Raw genomic sequence first — 20,806 nt, forward strand, 5'->3', positions numbered from 1 at the left:
ACAAGGAACAAATGCTAAATATAGAAGGACTGATTAGTCCCTGCACACAACCCACAACATCAACGAGGGCACCAAATCAGGCTGATGATGATGGCAGCACCGAAGACAGAGGAAGATGATGGAGTTGAAGTGTGCACGTGCCAAGGAAGGAGGGAAGATGATAATCTAACCGATTGCGTGAAGGGAGAGGCAGCTTCAGTTACCCCCGACTGCGTGCCTAACCCTAACCAAGGGGGTTGTTGACCGCGCCGGGAAAGTGGACCGAACCCGCCGCGAGAGGTCTCTCCGTTAAGCGCTACTTGGAGTAGGAGGACGCTTGGGTGCCAGGGGGGGCTCTGGCCGTAAATCCCTTGCCTTTCGGGTCCTGCACAAGAGGCTAACGTGACTCGGGATTGGATCTCGAGGCCCGCATACTAGTCTACGAGCGGAAACTTGGATTAGTGATCCCTATGGATTGCTGGATAGCCTTCTTGAGTGAATAAAAAATTTGAGCACCCGCATAGAACTAAGGAAGCCTATAAATATAGGCAAAAAGTCAATGATTTGGCCAATTTGAAAAAATGGAAAAAGTTGTGAAAAGTGTGGTTCGTCTTGGACATGCGCTACCTACATTGATATAGAGTTGGACACATAATCTTAATAAATACCTTGACTTTAATATGGAGCTAGATGTATTGAATCTTAATACTAGCATCATCTTCAAGGCTTTAATTGAACTTGATTGGTGGTCTTTTTTGTAAGTTGTGTTTGATCTAATTGATGACAATACTATTTTAATTGCTTTAAGCAAATGAAATTATAGCTCATTTTCTTAAACTTGGTTTCACTTCATAACCTAAGCATTTTCTTGATAGAAGCTCAATGACTTATGTTTATGTGATTGTATCTTTTCTATAGTGAAGCTTTAAAGATCTGATACCATATAGTCCTCATAATTTTGTTTTTCATTTAACAGAAATCTAGTCGAGATGCTCTCATTAAACTTCTCAAGCAAAATAACCTTTCCATTTCACAAATTGTAAGTTGTTATGACAATCTTGATTGTTTATCTTTGCTTTTGTAAGAACATTTATAATCGATAATATTGAGCCCTTATTTTTGAGGAATAGTTTTTCTCTTCTTAATGGTGGTAGTTTAAAGTTTTGTGCCTACACCTCTTATTTGTGTGATGGGTAAGATGTACATGCCACTTTCATGCTGTCCCATTAGTCTTGATTAATACCAAGTCTAACTTTTTATGTATAGCTAATACTTTTGTAATTCAAGTAGATAGATTTTTTGGTGTAAATGCTAAAGTTTTGCACTGACATTCTTATCATCTATGGATTTTTGGATGTTCCTTATGAATGTTAATGAAGCATGACTTGTAGAAATACACATTTGACTTTGTTTGGAGTTAGAGATGGACGTAGTGAATAGGAGAGAAAGATGAACATGAAGGGTGTAAATCATTCTAAGAAGGGATGGCTAGGATGTGACCTAGAGACAAGGAATGTCATCTTGGATAGTTTTGGATAGGGATGCCTCCCCAAGTGGTGGGACATTCTGGCTTGTCTTGGTTGTTTGTGCTATTTTTTGCTGTTCATGGCTCCATTCTCCTTGCAACTCCATCATTAGTATAATCCCAAGATCTCTTTCATGGGTCTATTCATCATAGGTAGGTTGAAGCATCGAGGTAGAGCTACTTGGTGACGTGCCGGTATCCTTTGTATTCTATGGTGGTGCCTTGAGCGGGGACGTGGATCTCGGCACATTATGGGTTGCGTGCTTTGCATCTCTCGGCAGCCTTGTCTAAGGTGACTCCATGAGGTGGAACCACGAATCAGTTTGGGGCATGCTATGAGGTGTCAAGTGTAGCTGTAGTTTGAAAAAGTTAGTAAGGGTGCGTTGTCATGACTCCCCAAGATTAACGTCCACTGAGACCGCAAATGGCCCATGAGACAAAACTATGTGCAATAGTAATAGTCCTTGGATATCAAATTGTGTCATGCTAAATGCGAATAAGTGATATATAGTGCAAAGCAAAGTATAAAGTGATGTACAATACAATGGGATATAGGGATACGCTGCAAAAAAAGGAGTAGGTGGGTGGAGGGAGCACTACATGACTAGCTATGTAATTGAGTAAAGGTATAATAACATTGTGCAATGCTGCCTTCTCTAGCTCCATCTGGTCAAGATCGATGGATATAGTATGTTATACATCCTTGACAAGAGAGTATATGGGTAGCATCTAAGTGTTGCTCGTGTTGCCGGTGGATCTCCTTCATTTCTCTTTGGTGTAGTCTTTGTATTTGGTACCCTTGCACCCTTGGTTGACATGTAGCTTTGATCTCGTCTGCTCTCTAGACTCACCCCTCTTTGTATAGGTGCAATGTGCGTGGTCTCAGGGAGGTGTCACCTTTGAAGGGTGTGGTATCTCGCTCTAACTATATTGTAGCCTTGCATCTGTAGATTTAGTACTCCTCACTCACCACTTGCTCCCGACATAATAGACAAATTCTCTTGACTCTAGGGTTGCAAGTTGCTCTTCCTGTCTGGATCTTGAGTTGATGAGAGAAGACCCTTCATGTGGCATGTTTATGTCTAGGTATTTAGGTTTGTCAGTGAAACCATTAGATGCTGTTCTCATGAAGTGATCCTTGTAGTATGAAAAATTTGGGGGAAGGGGCTATTGGGATGAGATCTGAAGTGTGCTATACACAACGGAGATGCAATGGTTGGCGATGGCGATGGCAAATAGAGAGAAAAACGTGAGTAGTAGTAGAGCAGTAGAGAGTGAGAGAGATGCACGATGTGTGGGTACAATAGAGTGTACCTCTTTTAGGTTTTTGAGATAGATATATGAAAGTGCAAGTGTGAAGGGTGCGTTCACGCCCATGTACATATAAAAGGCATGGTGGCCCTTTATTCCCAACAAGTTTCTACTAACGGCAATTTGTCTTAAGGTTGAGGAAAAGAATCAACTAAGTCTAAGTATGTACAAAGCTGAAATAGATATAATGTCCAACTCCCATTATTTGTCGGCAATGAGCAAACCACTTTGCTGGAAGACCTTTTATGAGAAGATTTGCAGGGTTATCATATATATGTATCTTGAGAGTCTCAATGCTTTTGTTGTCAAGTACATCCATGATAAAGTGATACTTCACTTTTATGTGCTTCTTTGCATGAAAGATGGGGCTCCATGCTAGCATGATAGCACATTGACTATCACAATGGAGGATAGGGATCTCGGTAACGCCAAGCTCTCCCACTAGGTGTGAAAGCCATAAAGCCTCCGCATGCCTTAGTGGCAGCCACATACTTTGCCTCCGTAGTAGACAATGCAACACACTTCTGTAACCTGGAGATCTAGAAATTTGCTCCCCTTGTGAAGGTGAATACATAGCGTGAAGTGGACTTTCTGCAGTCAGCATAACCAACATAGTCTATATCTGTAAAGCCAATGACAAATACCTTCTGCTTTCCAAAGCAGATGCACAAATCCTTTGTGCCCTTAAGATATCTCATGATACCTTTCACTGCTTCCCAATGCTTTTTGCTACGATGTGCCATGTACCCGCTAACCACTCCCACTGCAAATGCTATGTTTAGATGTGTAGCAACCATAGTATACATCAAGCTACCCTCGGCTGAAGCATACGGAATCTTGGCCATTTTAGCCTTTTCACCATTAGATGTAGGGCTATCCTCTGCATTGAGTTTCACATATGGAAGCAATGGTACGCCAATTGCTTTCCTCCCCTCCATATTGAAACGTTACAAAATCTTGGATACATACTCTTGCTGTGATAGATAAAGAAGACCTTTTGAAAAGGGTGCAACGCCAAGCAGATGATGGTGACATCAGGTGGAAAATGCTCCAAACGCAAAGCCTAATGCTAGAACAAGGCGCTTAAAGGAGAAGAGGAAGGGTGAAGGCAACCACGAGCCACGAACCGCAATGTTCTCTTGAAGGGGTGCGAGGGTATTGGAAGGGATCAGTGAGAGAAGGAAAGTGGTGGTGGTGATTGAAGGTGGTCAAGAATGACCGAAGAGAGAGAAGTGGTAATGAATAAAGTGACTACCTATTTATAGACATAAGTTGTCTAGGGTGGTGCACCGCTATGTGGGCGCCCACTGAAAGAGTGACCAAAATGTGGATACCAAACCTTTTTGGGGCAGTCAATGCGAAACCCTAAATGAAGTGTGTGAATTGAAGAAGTGGTTTCTCAACACCCCTTGTCAAGCCCAAAAAGGGATGAAGAAAGAGGAGTGAAGAGAAATATGATGAAGAAAAAGAGGATCTCGGAGATCTAAGATTTCCACTTGAAAGGTAACTTGTAGTAAGGAATAGTAGATGAGATGAACTGTAGAACTTGACTCCACCTTGGGAGAGAAGCCACTAGCTCCATAACTCCATATTGGAAGGAATTCGAAGGTCTTGTCACCAAGTCTTCTCAAACTCGAGTAGTTGAGGATAGGGAAAAGGGAGGCTCAGACTGAGCCAAGAGGGGGCACCAATCACTGTCTTTCAATGGAGTGGACGGTGGAGCCAAAGTAATAGAAGGTGTCGAATAGTAATTGTCTCTCGAAGGGGTGGATTGTTGAGGGGACGATAGCCAACAATCACTATCTCTTGAGGGAGCGGATTGCAGAACCACGGGTTGTCAAGGTGGCATTCCTGAAACCTTAGAAGAAGTAGAAATGACCTCCGTAGTGTATTGTGGCGGTTGCGAGGAGGCCATGGTATGAGTCGATCCTCCTGTTTCTTGAAAGGGCTTAGTGTGCATTATATGCGTCTTATTGCCTTGGGCATAAAATTTTGAAAGTCGGTGTAGAATAAACTTTGTGGCCCAGAAGGGGGAGGTGGCACGACGAGTGCTTGGAGATAGACGCATATACTCTGGTTGGGTAGGGAGCGAAGGTCTGTTGCGGCAAGCATCAATGGGAGTTCCAATGATGCTAGAAGAGGAGCACCCAATGGTCTGTCCATCTGCCTGTGGGAAAGTCATAGCATTGGAGTGTCAACTTGTAAAAGGGAGGGTGGGTGGGAGAGGAAGAGAAGGGTATCTCTGTCTCCTGGTGATGCAGTGGAAATGAATTGATACAAGTCAAAATATACTGTCCATTTGACCAGCCATGAGTCGATGTTCATCTCATCTCATTCCTTCTTCTCCCCTTTAACTGGATTGGGTTGGAATTGAAGAGAGAACATCCTTATGACTAAGGGCACAAATGGAAAATGGGGAGTGTGGAGCTTGGCTAATTGATGTTGCATTTCCTTTACTTGAGCTTGGAGAATCGCCACAATGGACGAATCTCCTTCGGACTTAAAAGAAGCAGCAACTTTAGGATGAAGCTTGTGTGTGTGTTTGGGTTGACGGGCATCCCTCCATGTGCTGAGATTCTACGGGAATGGGTGCATCAAGGGAGATGCACCATGAGAAGACATGGTATAAATCAAATGAGAGGTTTTAAGAGAAAGTAAGAGAAGAGTTGATTTGGAGAGAGAGGAGTGCGAGAGAGAGGAGTAGAAGAAGTAGAAACATTCAGCATTTAATGTAGAATCGGAGCCTTTTTTTTGTGTTTTTTGGGTGGGAAGGAGTGCAGATTGAGGGCGTTGCTTTAGCCTTTAAAGAAAGAGTACTCTAAAGCTTGGAAAGAGTTGAATGAATAAGAAGAGGGAGGGTTGAATTTTAATGTGTTGAAACACCTATAAACATGATTTAGGAAGTAGCATACGTGGAAAAAAAGAAAAGAAAAGAAAAAAAAGACTCCCACATGGAGGAATTGTGGTGAGATTGTGTCCTTCAGTCAAAGTGACAAGTGTCACTTCACAATCATTCGGCCTCTCCATCGCTTGACTCTTTCTGCCTATGCCACCCTTGTTGGCCACTCGAATGTCTGCTCTTCCTTGGTTATTAGTGCCTAATAGAATACACTACCTCTCTCACCTTGAGTCGTCAACTCTCGTGAATCTCCTACCTATCGGAGATGATCCCAATCATCGGTAAGCTAGAAATCACACTCCCTTTCTCCTTGTCTATAGTCGCTTTCTATCTCTGACTCTCTCTCTCTCTCTCTCCATCAATAGTACATCATATCCCCACTACAATACTCTCATAATAAGCCTCAATAATCATTCTTAGGTCGTGGATGCACCTCCCAAGAGGTATGTCTGATATGAAGAGTCACCAGAGCCACTACAGTGTCTTTTCATTGCTCACCACTCTCACTTCACTCCAGTCTTTACTTGAGCCTTCAGCAGCTAGTTCTTTGACTTCTTTTAGCTCTTTTGCACTTGTATTCACCTCTTTCCAAGGCTAGAAAACTTTCCCAAGCTACACTCTCATCCAATAGAACACATACAGAAGCATACAGAAGGTCTACAGAGGCTCACAGAAGCTCAACAGAGAGTTACAGAAGGTCAACAGAAAGCGTCAGAACCACATAACTCATACCAAAACCATTCCAAACCATCAAAAATCACTCAATAAGATTTCAAAAAATCTCAAACCCTATCAATCAATACTCCATCCTTCCATGCAAAGAGAAAACAGAACAAAACAGAAGCTCAACAGAAACTATCAGGACTAAACAAAACATATCAAATGGGAGAAATCACACTTTCTCTCTCCCCATTTGCAATTTTTTCCTTTCAAAATTCACATTTTCTCTCCCCGTATCTACTTCTTGTTGTTTCTCTCTCCCCGACACCGAAAGTCCACCTTGACCACAAGATTAAGATTGAAATAAAACTAGCATTAATATTAATGAAAACACTAACATTAAAAGTAATGGTAGCATCAACATAAACATTACATGTTAAAACAACAATAACATTTAATGTTGCATTAACATAAAATGAATTCTCACATTAACATAAAATATTAAATTACTATCAATGAGAATTTTTTGATGCTGATTCGGGCTACAAGGTTTTAGTTTCCAATGATGGACTGCCATAGCCCTAGAGTGGCAGCTCTCCGGATTCCAATCATTGGAACAATGGAAAAGACTCTTGCAGACCGACATCACTCCAACACAAAACTCGAGCATGGGTACGAAACATACCTTGCTCTCGTACCCACCACCAATAACACATACCCCCTGTGCACGCCTCTCGCACTAGCAGTGTCCCATATCACCCTTGACGAGATAAAGGTGTACCTGTCAGACAACACGAACCATCATGGTTCCGTGAGCAAAAGTGGGTCTGTGCATGTCATCGAATCTCATAGCCGATTGCGGGTTGATGCTCTGATACCAATGAAATGTCCCCCCTAGGATCCAATGTGCACACGAGACACGACATAAAACAAACTCAACATAAAAGGGACTGGGGATTAGACTCACCTCCTAGCCATAGAGTGAAATAGGCTCACCCTTCAGCCTAGGAGCTAGTAGCACTCCAGGCCACAACCACATCTCAAGGGTTGGCGTCCCATACCACCAACCCAACCATCTGGTGTATGGATGCATTGGCCAATGAGCCAAGAGTCCAAGAGTGGTGATCACATAATGAATGTGCACAATACGGCCTTGAGTCCTATTTATAGGACTTGGCTGCCCTAACCCCAAGGTGCCCTTAGTGCATCTGCACTAAGTCACCTCATGATCATTGTGACTTGTGCTACTAGCACCCATCAAGATGTCTTGGGACATAACATTCTCAGCCCTGTGATTACTGTTACAGACCTATTTATAGTAGTAATTATGGTTTTTGAGTTGCCTTGGGCTGCGTGCTAGCAAATCTCAGCCATGCATGAAGGGGATTTTCTAGTGAACTGAAGATTTACATGAGTTGTCTCTTTTGAGTTGACAAAGTGTTAATTGTGTTATTTGTTAAATTATTGCTTGGTGTAAGTGGCCGGTAAATTAGTTAGATCATCACTCTCTCCGTCAAGGAAGGCTGGTTTCACTCCATCCATATGTATGACTTGATCTATTGTGGTGACCAAGGCCAGATCCCCATGTCTATGTTCCTTATAATAGTGTGGATGTGACCAATGCATCAAATACCATAGCTTAGTGTGGGTGGTGAAATTTCGTGAAATTGTGGCTCGAAAGTGGAAATCCCCAAATTTCTATGAGGAAAATGCGAGAAATTTTCCACAAAACTGAAATCACCAATAATTTTGGTGGAATTTAGGGTTTTGACAAAGAGAAACAAATTTTTAGAAGAAATTGGGGTGAATTTTGATGTTTGAGTTGAAGTAGCTGAAGTTTGTGCTTAGGAGGAAGTTGCACATGAACAAGGCCTTGAAGGTTGAGTTGACTTCTAGGAATTTGAGTTGTGGTAGTCCAATGTGTTGGGCGTGTCAGATGATGAAAGGAAAACCACAAGTGGTAGGAGCACGACAATCAAGATCAATCACGACAATTAGGTGATGAGTAGGTGACACGAAAGTAGGCAACTGTCATGGCTGGAGAAGAGGGAGTATGGCGGGGATAGGAATGTGTTAGGTAGGCCATTCAACTGCAACACTAACCATGAGATAGATAGGATGTGCTAAGGAGGCAGTAGGCAGGTGGAAGCAGTGCTAATGTTGTCTGTTGGTCCATTTCCATGCTATTGCAAGTTGAGGACAAGAAGCATTTCTTGAAGTCCGTGAGTCTCTAGTTGTGAGATGAGCCATGATCTCCTTTTATTTTGCAATAAACCAATGTGTGCTGCTTTGAACTTTATGGAATTGAAATGACGAAGGAAGATACAACAGTTGGTATCTCTATATATTTCTTTTGTTCTTTTTTACATTGTAAAGTTGAGCTAGCTAAGGGGTCTTTCCTTAGAACAGCACCCTTCTTGTGGTGTTGGTAATGACTTCTCTTTGTGCAATTTCGGTTTGCCATTGTAATCTGATAGCTTTAAGGTGAAATCGCTGAAAAAGGTCTTAACTAGAGTTGTTTCCCAGTGATGATACTTCTCATAGTTATAGTGAGTAGATGAATAATCAATCTAATAACAATGTTGATGTTGGGGTATGGGCCTGAAGATTTGTACAAGGTTGTCTTTCAGTGTTGATTTGAAGATGCCGAATCTCTCTCCATTGTCTCATTGAACCAAGACTTAGTTGTGAAAAGTTCAGGATTTATTTTCTTTTATATCCATATGTTCATGTAGTTAAGTCAAGCCACTAAAGCATGATGTAGTGATTGTGTTGTTGGTCAAGAATTCTTGACAGTAGCTGATTTTATGGTTTATTAGCTTGCTTTGATATATAGTTTCAATATATTCAACTGTAATGCTGTTATGCCTTTGTTTGTATGCTCAATTTTCTCTCTTTAATAGCATATGCATTGTCTTTTCAGGTAAAGGAAATGGGTGAGTTTTTGACCACAACAGACAGTGCTGTTAGAGCCAGGGGTAAACTTTTCTTCTTGCTTGATGAACTTCATAGGTCATGGGAAAAGATTTTCTAATAAGATATTAACTGACTCATACATGTATATTTAAAATTGGTACACTTATAGATGCTCTTATAAAGTTTTTCTTGCTGGTGTTGCCATTAGTTTCCTTTGAATAAGGGAAACTTATATGTTTGACTCATAGGATAAAGTTAATTGTGTTATTTTTTGTAGTTTCTAACAAGCCGTACTTTTGAAGACATCATGTTGCTTTAACTCCCTAGGGTCTATGCACTAATATCGTACATATCTATTTGCATACCATGGGCATGAGAGTAGTTGGTTTGCACTCATTACAAAGACTCACACATTGCCTACTTCGGAAGCCATTTGAGTAACCCTTGTTTCCAAGTATGGCATGTACTGTGTATTCCATTTCATCATTTAACATCTAGAGCAAGATCTCGTCTACATCCTCCCAAAAACCAATGTTGTATTATGTGAGACCAAAAATTAACCTAAGTTAACTTACTCAACATAGCATGACATTGACAAGGCATCCTTCTGTGACAGAATTTCCGCTTGCGTTGCCTCGTTGAGTAGGTTCGATGTCTTGTAACCACTAAGATGCCCTCACACAAAGTCAATTGGGTTTCTTCTAGTGCAACATTGCCTTGCGTCGTTCATGTCCACTAATGAAATCTCACCCAACCTTGCCCCGCCACAGACTTCTCTTGCACAAATGTTAGTCATTGCTCGTTGATCCGTGCTTGCCACCCTTCTATTGCTCACCCTTAGGGATAGAATGATGGCCATCAAGTCATCATCCTTGCCTTCTAGATTGGTTGCAAATCTCCTGCGCTGGGCGCTGCCTAGAGGGATAGAATGACGGCCATCAAGTCATCATCCTTGCCTTCTAGATTGGTTGCAGATCCCCTGTGTTGGGTGTTGCTTTTCCCACCCCCGCCCCCACGGGGTTACGGGCCTTCACAGGACTTCAAGTCATAACCTGTCATGAGGCACAAAAAGGCACAGTGGAATGGCACACAAGATATATCAATAAGGAATCTTTGTATTCATGATATCGAAAGATATAACATTGAGGCACATCTCAGGACTACACCCTCGTGACGCTGCACATGTGAGGGTTCACCATTGAGTATAGGGAATCACATGTAGAGTGGAAATCAAGCTGAGCTCAGAGTTACTACTACTCCCTATATAGGTGTTTCTAGCTCCAATGCCATGGTATAGCTACATAGCCCATACCCTTACACTCACCCCCGCTTAATGAATTGGTGTTCTTAGCAATCTAAGAGTGGTTTCTTGACTCATTCCGGGGTCTTAACATAGCTTATGCTATCAAGATAGTCAGTGTCTGCCAGTCTAGGATTGACTCATTAGCGGGGTCTTAAGACAGCCTTTTCTATCAAGCTGGTCAGTGTCTGCCGTACTACGACTTGGGGGTCTTAACACAACTTATCCTATCAAGTTGGCCAGGGTTGACCCATCTAGACTTAATTCTTTTATTGTTTTTCATTCCAGTCCACCCTCGACTCAATTACATTTGAGGAGTGGAGGCTTCATAGTCCTAACTTGAGGTTGGCTTGGCACTTATGGCTTTGTATGCCAAGCTTTGTAGGCGCGATCCAAAGTTGTCACATTGTTGGGGTCAAGGCATGGGGGCATGGTTTTTGCCATGTTGTGCAACGCCTTAAAGGAGGTAGTCCATTGAGTTGCTCCTTGCGCCGGTCTTCCCTTTCTTCATACTGTTGCCTTGGGCCTTGGGGACTTGGGTTTCTTGGTTCATTTGCTAAGACGTTTTGCCCTCATCACCAAGTCAAGAACTTGGGCTGTTTTCCTTGGCCTCTTTTGCCGGATCTTTCTTGCTTGCTTTGTACTTAGACAAACTAGTTGGTTCAGCTTGTCTTCTCGCACGGAAGGTGCAGTCTTGGTGCATGGCACCTCTTTGGCTTTTCTTAGCCTCATTTGGAGTTGAGGTTCTTGGAGGGGAACGGACTAAGTTGGCACACTTAGACCGTATTTTGGTTTGCGGAAGTAGAGGTATCCTTGAAGTTTTTGGGGTGACGCCCATATGTGTGGTGCTTTGTGTGTCACGGATCCATAGGGTCGGGATGACAACTCCTTGCACTGCTTGCAGCCTGAATGCTGAGATCTTAATCTTTGCTAGCATTGAGTATGGTCCCAATGGGTTCCATAGTCCAAAGACATTCACCTTAAGAGTGAGTGGGCGAGTTCTCCAGGGCTCAACTAGCAAGGTTCCCTTCCATGGCACTAAGTTACCTTGATTGGACCATAATGTGAGCACTCCCTCATGCTCTCCCATCTTTGAGGCTTTGTCCTTTGACTCCTTTTGTCCAAGCTCATAATGGTTTGTCTCTTTGGGCTCAAAGGCGTAGCCAATGACTCCATTGCTGAAGTGCACTTGGCTCCTACTTTGATCCGAGTTTGCTGGGATGGGATGTGGCCTTGGATCAAAAGCTAGGGTTGCTTCATCCTTAGCCACGAGTTTAGTTTGGGGGGTTTTGGAGGTATCTTCATTCTCATCTCGCATCTTGGCTCTAGTGGCCTACCTCTGTTTCTTTGTGTTTGGTTTTGCCGCCTTCTTCATCTCATTCTCTTTCTTCTCTATCTTTTGCTCTTCTTCTTCCTTCTTGTCTACTATCCTTTCTTCTTTGGCCTTCCTGCCTTGATCTATCTTTTCTTGCTCTCCTTGCTCTAGCTTATCTTCTTCCTTGGGCTTCCTAGCTCTCCATACTTGTTCTTTCAACTTGCTTCCTTCGTCTTTTTTTTCTTAATCTTTTTCCTAACTTTCTTCCTCTTGTTTTCTTCTACTTGATTTCTCCTATCATGGCCTAGCTTTTCTTCTTCTTCTAGCTTCTTCTTGGCGAACTCTATTTGTTCTTCTATCTCTTTTCTTCTATTTTCTTGTCTCATCTTTTCCTTGATTGTCTCTATGCTCCATCTAATAAATCTTTTTCTTCTTCTTTCCTATTATCTTCTTCTATCTCATCCCATATCTGCATGATTCTCTTCTTTAGTTCTTGTCCTAGACTATCATCATTGAACTGTGAGGGTTTGGTTGATTCTTGGGGTTGGGGTTGTTGGGGTTGAGGTGTTCCAAGATCTGGGCTGAGCTCATCCTCCCCCTTTTCTTCTTTTTTCTCTTCTAATTCCTCTTTTGTTTCTTTTCCTTCACCTATATCGTCATCTAAAGTAGAAGTGTTGGCTCCATGTAGCGGATGTCCTACCCTATGTGCTTTTGCCCTTCCATTCTCATCTTCTAACTCTAGCTCTTCATCTACTTCTTCATCTTCTTCTTCATCAAAGGCATCCCGTGCCTCACAAGAGGGCGCCGACTTGGCCTCACCCTCAATCTCAATGGGTAGAGGTGTTCCAAGATCAGGATTGAGCTCATTCTTCCCCTTCTCTGCTTCTAGCACTGGTTCTTCTTTTAATTGGGCCACGACTTGTGGGTGCAATGGTTCATTCCTCTTACATGTCCACCTTGCTTCCTCTTCTTTTCCGTATTCTAACTCCATCATAATATTTTCTACCTTTGAACACACATCCTCTTTCTTTCCTTCTTCCTTCACATAATATTCCATTATTTCTTCTTCTGCTTGAACCCCTTTGGGTTGGCATTCTTCGGGATAGGGGTAGTCGTTGTAGAGGTATTGTCCTTCTAGGTGGTAGTCGATGGGAACATCTTCAGGGTAGTAGTATCCATCTCCTTTAGGAGTGTATTCGTTGTCGAAGTATTGATTGTCAAGGTAGCCTTCTAGGTAGTAGTCTTCCAGGTAGTAGTCGGGGTAGTAGCCGTTAGCTTCTTCTTGGGAGTGAGGTGTCCTAGGATCAATGTTGAGCTCATCCTTCCCCTTTCCTTTATCTTTCTCTTCATCTGACCATATTTCTTCTTCTTCTTTTACCTGTTTCTGCTTCTTTTGGCTCTTTGGTTCTTCTTTGGCTGGCTTCGCTCCATTCTTCAGTTCTTGGACTCTTTCAGGCCACATTTGCTTCAAGTATGGTTCAGACCTCTCTTTGGCTTCTTCAGATCCAGAGGCAGTCTCCCAGTCCCACCTCAGCATGAGTTTCTCTTGTAACTCCGTGTCGAGGTCTCGGGCCATCTTCACTTGCCACAGTTTGGCTCTCTCTCGCACCATGATCAACTGGTAGTCAACCTCTTCCAAGTCTTCATCCAGGTCTTCAGCCTTCTCTTTGAGATCGCATAGCACATTTGCTCCTTGTTGGGTCTTCCTTAGCATCTTGATGGTCTTCTTCGTCTGCTCGATCATTTTGAGCCGTAGCTTTTTTTTCTTGTATGTGATTTTGAGCCAGTGACATAGCTCATCTTCCTCTTCAAAGAAAGTGTCCTCCCACAATCTTAGCTCTCTCCAAGACATTTTTGAATGGTATGCTGTGCGTCTCTATCACGCCATGCCTCCCTCTCAACCTTGTTGGCACATCGGGTTCTCTTCCAATTTTTAGTAGAGAACTCGCCCGGGAGGGCGTGTTATGGTAGGATCTCCTCTGTGTCCATGAGCGTGCTCCCCTCTCATGCTAGTATGCTTTGCGCTAGAGTTACTGTGATACCAAGTGTTACTGACCTTCACGAGACTTCAAGTCATAACGTGTCATGAGGCACAAAAAGGCACAACGGAATTGCACACAAGATATATCAATAAGGAATCTTTGTATTCATGATATCAAAAGATACGACATTGAGGCATATCTTAGGACTACACCCTCATGACACTCTGCACATTTGAGGGTTCACCATTGAGTATAGGGAATCACATGTATAGTGGAAACCAAGCTGAGCTCAGAGTCACTTCCATGTGGCCTTTACTGGCACCCACCCCACCTAGGGTTACAAGAGTTGTATCCCTTGAGGTGCTCCAAGGTCAACGATTAAGATTGCCCAATGAGGCCCTAATAGAAGACTCTTGACTAGACTAGGAATCCTTTGTAAATGCATAGAATCTTGATGGTCTGATGGAGGTATTGATAGACCCTATAGGGACAATGAGCCTAACTAATGGGTATCAGGGGACTCTCTGAGGCTGTGTCAACAAAGGTCCTATCCCCTCTATGGCATGGTCAGACGCACTACCAATCTAGGACAGGTAAGGAGTAAAGTACTTGAACCTGCAGTCAGACTTTGCTGCTGATGCAAGCTCGGCAGGGTGACAGACAATGCTGTCAGCGAATAGGGTTACAAGAGTTGTATCCCTTGGAAAGGGGTGCTCCAGGGTCAACAATTAAGATTGCCCAATGAGGCCCTAGTAGAAGACTCTTGACTAGACTAGGAATCCTCTGTAAATGCACAGAATCTTGATGGTCTGATGGAGGTATTGATAGACCCTATAGGGACAATGAGCCTAAATAATGGGTATCAGGGGACTCTCTGAGGCTGTCAACAAAGGTCCTATCCCCTCTGTGGCATGGCCAGATGCACTACCGATCTTGGACAGGTAAGGAGTAAAGTACTTGAACCTGCAGTCAGACCTTGCTGCTGATGCAAGCTTGGCAGGGTGACAGCCAACGCTGAATTCAGAGATGCATGGAGGTTCACTGACAGCGTATGCAACCGAGCTTTGACTTGTGATTCAGGTCGGATGGCCACGTGGATTGCAGGTGCTACTGAAGCATTCAGTGATGAGACTTTGGCCAGTCGAATCAGGAAAGAACAGCAGCAGTAAGGCAATGAGTTGTCGCTTTGTAGAGGGGCTCAAGGAATGATCTGAAAGTTTTTCTTATAGATGTAGCTTCATGTTGAAGAAGCTGACTTCATCTTGACAGCTGTTCTAACTATCATGTACCCTCAACTATGTTTTTAGGGATATTGATGTACTAATCAGAGAATCAAAAATGGTGGGAGGAGGCCAAAGATAGCTTGGAGCTACTAAAGAGAGATTTGAAGGTTAGGCAGCTGTGAAAGCATGCGGCTTTATCAGAGCAAAAGGAGGTTCATACCCTGAATACAACAAAAGGACTTGAGTTTTGAATTGTTGATGCATTATTAACTGTGGAAATTCAGAGAAGAGTCTCTATGAGGCTGGCTGCCTTGCTGTACCTTCTTCTCTTGACACCATGTTTTTCTGGCCTTTGTGCACTCCTTTCAACATTTGTGGTGAACCCAACGTGAAAGGCTGGGGTGAAGGTTCAGTTATGGCAGGTTCTATGGATGCAAATGTGCTTTCTCTACAGGATGTGCAGCAGGTATTGGAATACAGTTTGCAGATGATTGAGTGTGGGTATGGAGATCTAGAATTTGTGAGGACCCTTTTGAATTCATGTCCAAGCATGGAAAGGAGACGGTGATGGCGATGCCATCCCTCAAGTGTAGTCTCAACCCTCAATCCATCTGCCAAGTTACATTACTAAAGATCTGACCTCAAGTAGGCTAGTTGCAAGTTCTGCCTTATTTGTATGCGTGAGTTGAACTTTAGGTATGAAACCTCACATTATGATAAAATGCGGTTCTAAATGGTACCCTAAGATTTATAAGGTATGGTAGGATATTAGTACGAAAAAAAACTTGATTAGTTTGGACTAAAAATGATATAATAGATGTTTAAAGCCTAAAGAGCAATGCTATTAGAGTATATAAGATGAATACTTGAGGGTAACATGCCAAAATCTCATGCTGCATGTAACATGCAGTACTATTACCTACAACTTACAAGTACATAGATGGGAGTGGATACATCATACATGAATGATCATACAAATAAGAGAAGTATAGGCTTCAGAGAGACGGTTGAGAGAGAGAAAGAAAGAAAGTTATATTAACGTCTACAAAAGGCCAAGTTGGCCTATGAGACCAAAAGGTTACATACAAAATGTCTGGAAGTTTTCCAAGTCCCAGTAAAGCTACTATCTAGTGTTATGGTAAACTAGGTGAGTAGGTACAAAATGGTATACAGACTCAATACAATCTAGATGCACTTCAAGTGTAGTGTGGAATTGCTCATGGAGTGTGGTCATCCTAACATGTCTCGCATGGGCCTGTGTAGCATGGAGAGGCTGAAGCGGTGGGGAATGGCTCCCCGGTGGCGCTGTAGTATTTGCTGTATTTGTAGGTGATGTCTCTTGCGGGGGCATGGGCCTGTTGGGTGTGGGTGGTGAGCTTTGCCTCTCTTTGTAGCTCTATCCAAGGTGACTCCTCGGGGTGGGGCCATTGGTCGGTTGGCTGCAGTCCTCGTTGTAGTGGGGGTGGTCGAGGGTCTATAGAACTCTTGGAGGGTGCATTGCTGTGTGTTCCCGGTTGTTTGGTCCCAAACCCGTAGAAGGCGGTCTCTATATCGGTGTAGCTCTAGGAGGAAGAGCCCGAGGCATTTCTGGTCGGGGAAGTCTAGTATTTGGGAGAGTGGCTCGAAACCCTCCTTAAAGAGACAGTGGAAGCGGCCTCTGATCTCGCAGTACACTAGGCATCTACATATGTAATGTTCTTGTGTCTCTGGCTCCAGCTGACAGAGTTGACAGATCTTGTCCTCTGGAGGAAGAGACTCCACTACGTATCTGCCTGTCTCGATTCGTAGCTAGTGTGATGACGTACGGAGTTGCTCGATGGCACTTCAGACCCCATGAGACAGGTGTACATCCATTTATCTCAGGAGTATAATGAAGCTGTCAGGTGTGAGGCGTAGGAGGTGCTCTCGGTAGAAGGCCATCTTCTTCCCCAGATCCTCGACCGATAATACTCATGTCCTGGCTGTGTGTAGCAGCTGAATAATATCCGCCATGATGACGCAGTTCAGCTCCTCCCGGCTAATCTTCAGGTGGGGGTAGTCCAAACTATATTGTAGGGGCGGGAGGTGGTCCATGTGTAGCCCATGCAGCTGTAGCCAGCAGGCCTGAGTACAAGCGTACCAGTAGTTAGCGTCCCCTTGCGATGTGAGTTGTTTGGATGATTTTGGTGCGAGGTAGGAGTATCTGTGTTGCAGTAGGCTCCAAAGCCTGTGCAGGAAAGTCACCGTCTAGGATAGGGCCTTTGCCACTATAGCTAGTGCTCCCAATTCTGCCCTCGTGATCTCGTATGGTATTGATGGTTTACTCCTGATGAGCCGGGAGATCATCATCACTAGGGGGCATTCCATTTGCTCCCATCCTCCGTATCTCTCCCCCCCTTGGGGCAATGGCTAATCTTGTGTGGTTCGCCGTGTATGGTGGAGGCTAGATCCCTGTGACCAAGGTATCAAAGAGCCATAGCTTCGTTCGAGGTTCCTGAAATTGTAGATGTGCACATTGGCTTTCCATGGATCCTAGGGCAACGTAGCCGTGTGTTAGTTAGTCAACCGCGGCCTTTCTCAGGGTGAATCTTGGCCATGAGAATGTGATCCTCAGGTAAACATATTTTTGGACCACCTCGACTATATCCTCTCCGTATTTGAAGTGGGGCACTGACCAATGGATCCATTGGGTAGATGTGTTGAATACCATGATCTTGGTTTTTCCCCAGGTTCATTGGGAGGTCTTTGTCTTGGCAGAAGGTCCCGTAGTACGTTTAGGTGGTGTTGCAGTCCCTTCGGCGTGCTAGAGAGGAGAACTATATCATTTGAATATAGTAGCATGGGTATTTGTGCCTCCCCTAGGCAGGACCTCTCCCCTCCAAGTCTGTTTACATAATCTGATATCTCGTAAATGTAGAGCCTGAACAGGGCGGGGAAGAGGGGGCATCCTTGCTTTACCCCAATAGTGCTAATAATCTCCTTTGATAGCTCTCCTGGTGCTTAGACCCGTCCAGACTCGTATAGAGCCAGGATTCCCCATCTCATCTTTGCTGGGATCTCGAGCACCTGCAGTCTCTGCATGAGTCTGGCTCGGGGAACTATATCAAAGGCCTTGCGGAAGTCCACGAAGCAGCAGTACACGCGCTTTCCCTATGCTGTGTTCTCTTCAATGATGGCTCGGAGTGTAAGGATGTGGTCAAGTGTAGAGTAGTCTCTCCTAAAGCCTGCTTGCCCATGGCCCGATGTTGGTGTGTCTCCCCCCATTTGCTTAGCATGCTCTAGGATGGATCCGTAGAGCTTAGCCAGCACATGGCTGACCATGGCCATCTGGTAATTTGGGGGGACCATGGAGTCTCCGGCCTTTAGGTTTGGTACTACTGTATTAGCTGACCAACTGGCTGGGAAGCCTTCACATAGTGCCCTGTTGAATAGGTGGGCTAAGAGGGGGGCGATTATATCTCTAGCGAATGAGAGGTGTTCTGCTACTAGTCCCGCTTGGTCTTGGGCCTAACCATTTTGGAGTCTGCCAATGGCATCACTGACCATTTCGGTCCTGAAGAAGGTGGATGCAGTTGGTGTGTCTTCTGGCAGCTGAGGTAGGGGGGTTGTCTTGGCACGTGGTACAGTGAGGTGGTGTAGCTATGACATGTCTGTGGGGAGGTAACAGGTGTCTCTACTCGAGGTGCTTGGAACGCCTTCCACGCCTCCTTGTTGCCTTGCCCTAGGAATAGCTGATAAAAGTCGTGTTCTAGCTTGGATAGGTATACCCACTTCTTCCTTCCCACTAGGCGACGGAAGATTGTGCGAGCTTGGCGGTGTGTATGTCCCTTTGGCTTTCCCTTGTTGGAGGCGGAGGCGAGTTTCTTTGTATTTCTCGTCGTACCAGCTATTCCGCGGGGCATTCTTGCTAGGAGGGGTGGAGTGGGAGCGTGTGTGGGGGAAGTACGTAGCGGTTGATTTGTGAAGGGTCCTGGCCAGTTGTGTCGTGAATTTCTCTAGGGGTGTATGTGGGTCCATCTCCTGTAGGCTCCAGTATAGATGATTTGAGTAGGCACTCGCTATCGTCCTGGTGAAGTGGTATCTGGGAAATCTTTGAGGGTTGCTCACTGGGAGGGTTCCCTCGTAATTACATATGATGCTAAATTGGAGGTATGCGTGGTCTGTGACTATTGCCAGTGGGCATGGTGAGATGCTAAAGGCCTAAATATTGCTTATACACACACACACACACACACACACACACAGAGTTATATTAACGTTACAATATGCCAAATAGTACCGTACAGATCAGTTCGTACTACGTAAGGAGAAAACCGTGTGGGCAATGTTTGCTATAGCTTGTGTCATGAGGACATGTATTATTGAAAGCTCACTTAACACGTGGATTAACTTTTAATCACATGGTTAGGTAAATATTGCACATGTGAGGTGTAATTGGAATTAGAGTAAATTTACGAGCTTGGGATCCGAGGAAGTCACGGGATGTCAAAGACAAAAAGTTGCTATAAGTTATGCCGCACAGGTACTTGGTGATATTTGGTGCGAGTCATTGGCCTAGGTCATTCATTTGGCCATAAGTGTCAGTTGGTGACACTAGAGAAGTGGCGTTTAATCCTACCTAATGCCAATCTGATGGTGCAGAGACACTCGGGAATGGAAGTTGCCTAGCCAATTTATTTATTTGCTAGAGCAAATTATTTTTTAGGGCACTGTAATAATTATCAAATTAATTTTCAGTATTTAAAGCCTGATAATTAATATTTAATTATGGATAATGCTGGAAAAGCCATTTGGGAAGGCTGCCACTTGTCAAAAATGCGCATGCAAGATTGAAATATGTCTTTAGAGGTTAGAGAGAGGCATTTTAGTGTATTCAGCCTGCAAGAGAGATATAGGAGATGTTGTTTTGATTTGCAGCCATTGGAGGACCTTTTGAGGCAGCCAAGGGCAGGAGAAGACCAATCAAGAGCAGGTAACATCATCTACAGGTTGTTGAGATAGGGCAGCAGTAGTAAATGACTGATTTTCTTCAGTTCTTTGCATCTACAAGCTATTGAGACAGGGCAGCAGCAGTAAATGACAGATTTTCTTTAGTTCTTCGCGAAGAAAGTCAGAATTTTCTCTCTCCTCAGTATTCTCTCTCATCTCCCAGCCTTGCTTTGAAGATTATAGCATTGAGATCACCAGAGGCTGAGAAATTTCAGATTTCTTTGCTGTAAACCCTAATTTGCAGAATTAGGATTTAGCAGCAACCTCAAGAAGCGTACAAAATTGGAAGCTCCAAGTCTTGGATTCAATAGGGTTGAATCTGTTTTTAGTCAAATTCAGGTGGAGGGACTAGCAAATCAATGAATTTGGGGCATTTTCCATCTCCATCAAAGCGGGTGAAGGCCAATTGATTGCTCGAATCAAGGGGCAAATCAAATTGAAGACTTGCTAGTCATTTTGGATAGCAAGAGGAGTTGGAATATTGAAAGGGATTGGGAGAATCCCATTGTACATCAACTTCTTCTTCAATTAAGTTAAATAAATGCCGAAAGGGGCGCCGGTTTCGGGGCCAACAAGGTGTCCATTGTCAAAGATTGCAAGTTAACTGCTGTAACTAAGTTGTAATTAGGGAATTACCACCCATCCATGGAAGGAAGGATGGTTACAGCTTGCCTCCAGACACTGCCAACAACATACTGCTTTCTAGGACCAGGGAGGGGGCAAGTATC

The 20,806-nt window shown here is 43.8% G+C and overlaps 1 protein-coding gene across 6 annotated transcripts in view; it reads left to right on the top strand.

Annotated features, from left to right (window-relative positions):
- MET18 (ARM repeat superfamily protein) overlaps positions 1 to 20,806 on the top strand; it is a 172,247-nt gene that overhangs the window by 28,127 nt on the left and 123,314 nt on the right. For 5 of the 6 annotated variants that reach the window (XM_087688782.1, XM_087688778.1, XM_087688781.1 and 2 more), the window contains exons 2-3: positions 956 to 1,018; positions 9,298 to 9,352. In XM_087688782.1, coding sequence (XP_087544908.1) covers positions 956 to 1,018; positions 9,298 to 9,352 — 118 coding nt within the window. The remainder of the gene's footprint in view (positions 1 to 955; positions 1,019 to 9,297; positions 9,353 to 20,806) is intronic. The other variant, XM_087688779.1, reaches the window with a different exon arrangement.

Source organism: Lygodium microphyllum, chromosome 11, assembly GCF_053477565.2.
Source record: "Lygodium microphyllum isolate KBCC chromosome 11, Lygodium_microphyllum_v1.1.10, whole genome shotgun sequence".
NCBI lineage: Eukaryota > Viridiplantae > Streptophyta > Polypodiopsida > Schizaeales > Lygodiaceae > Lygodium > Lygodium microphyllum.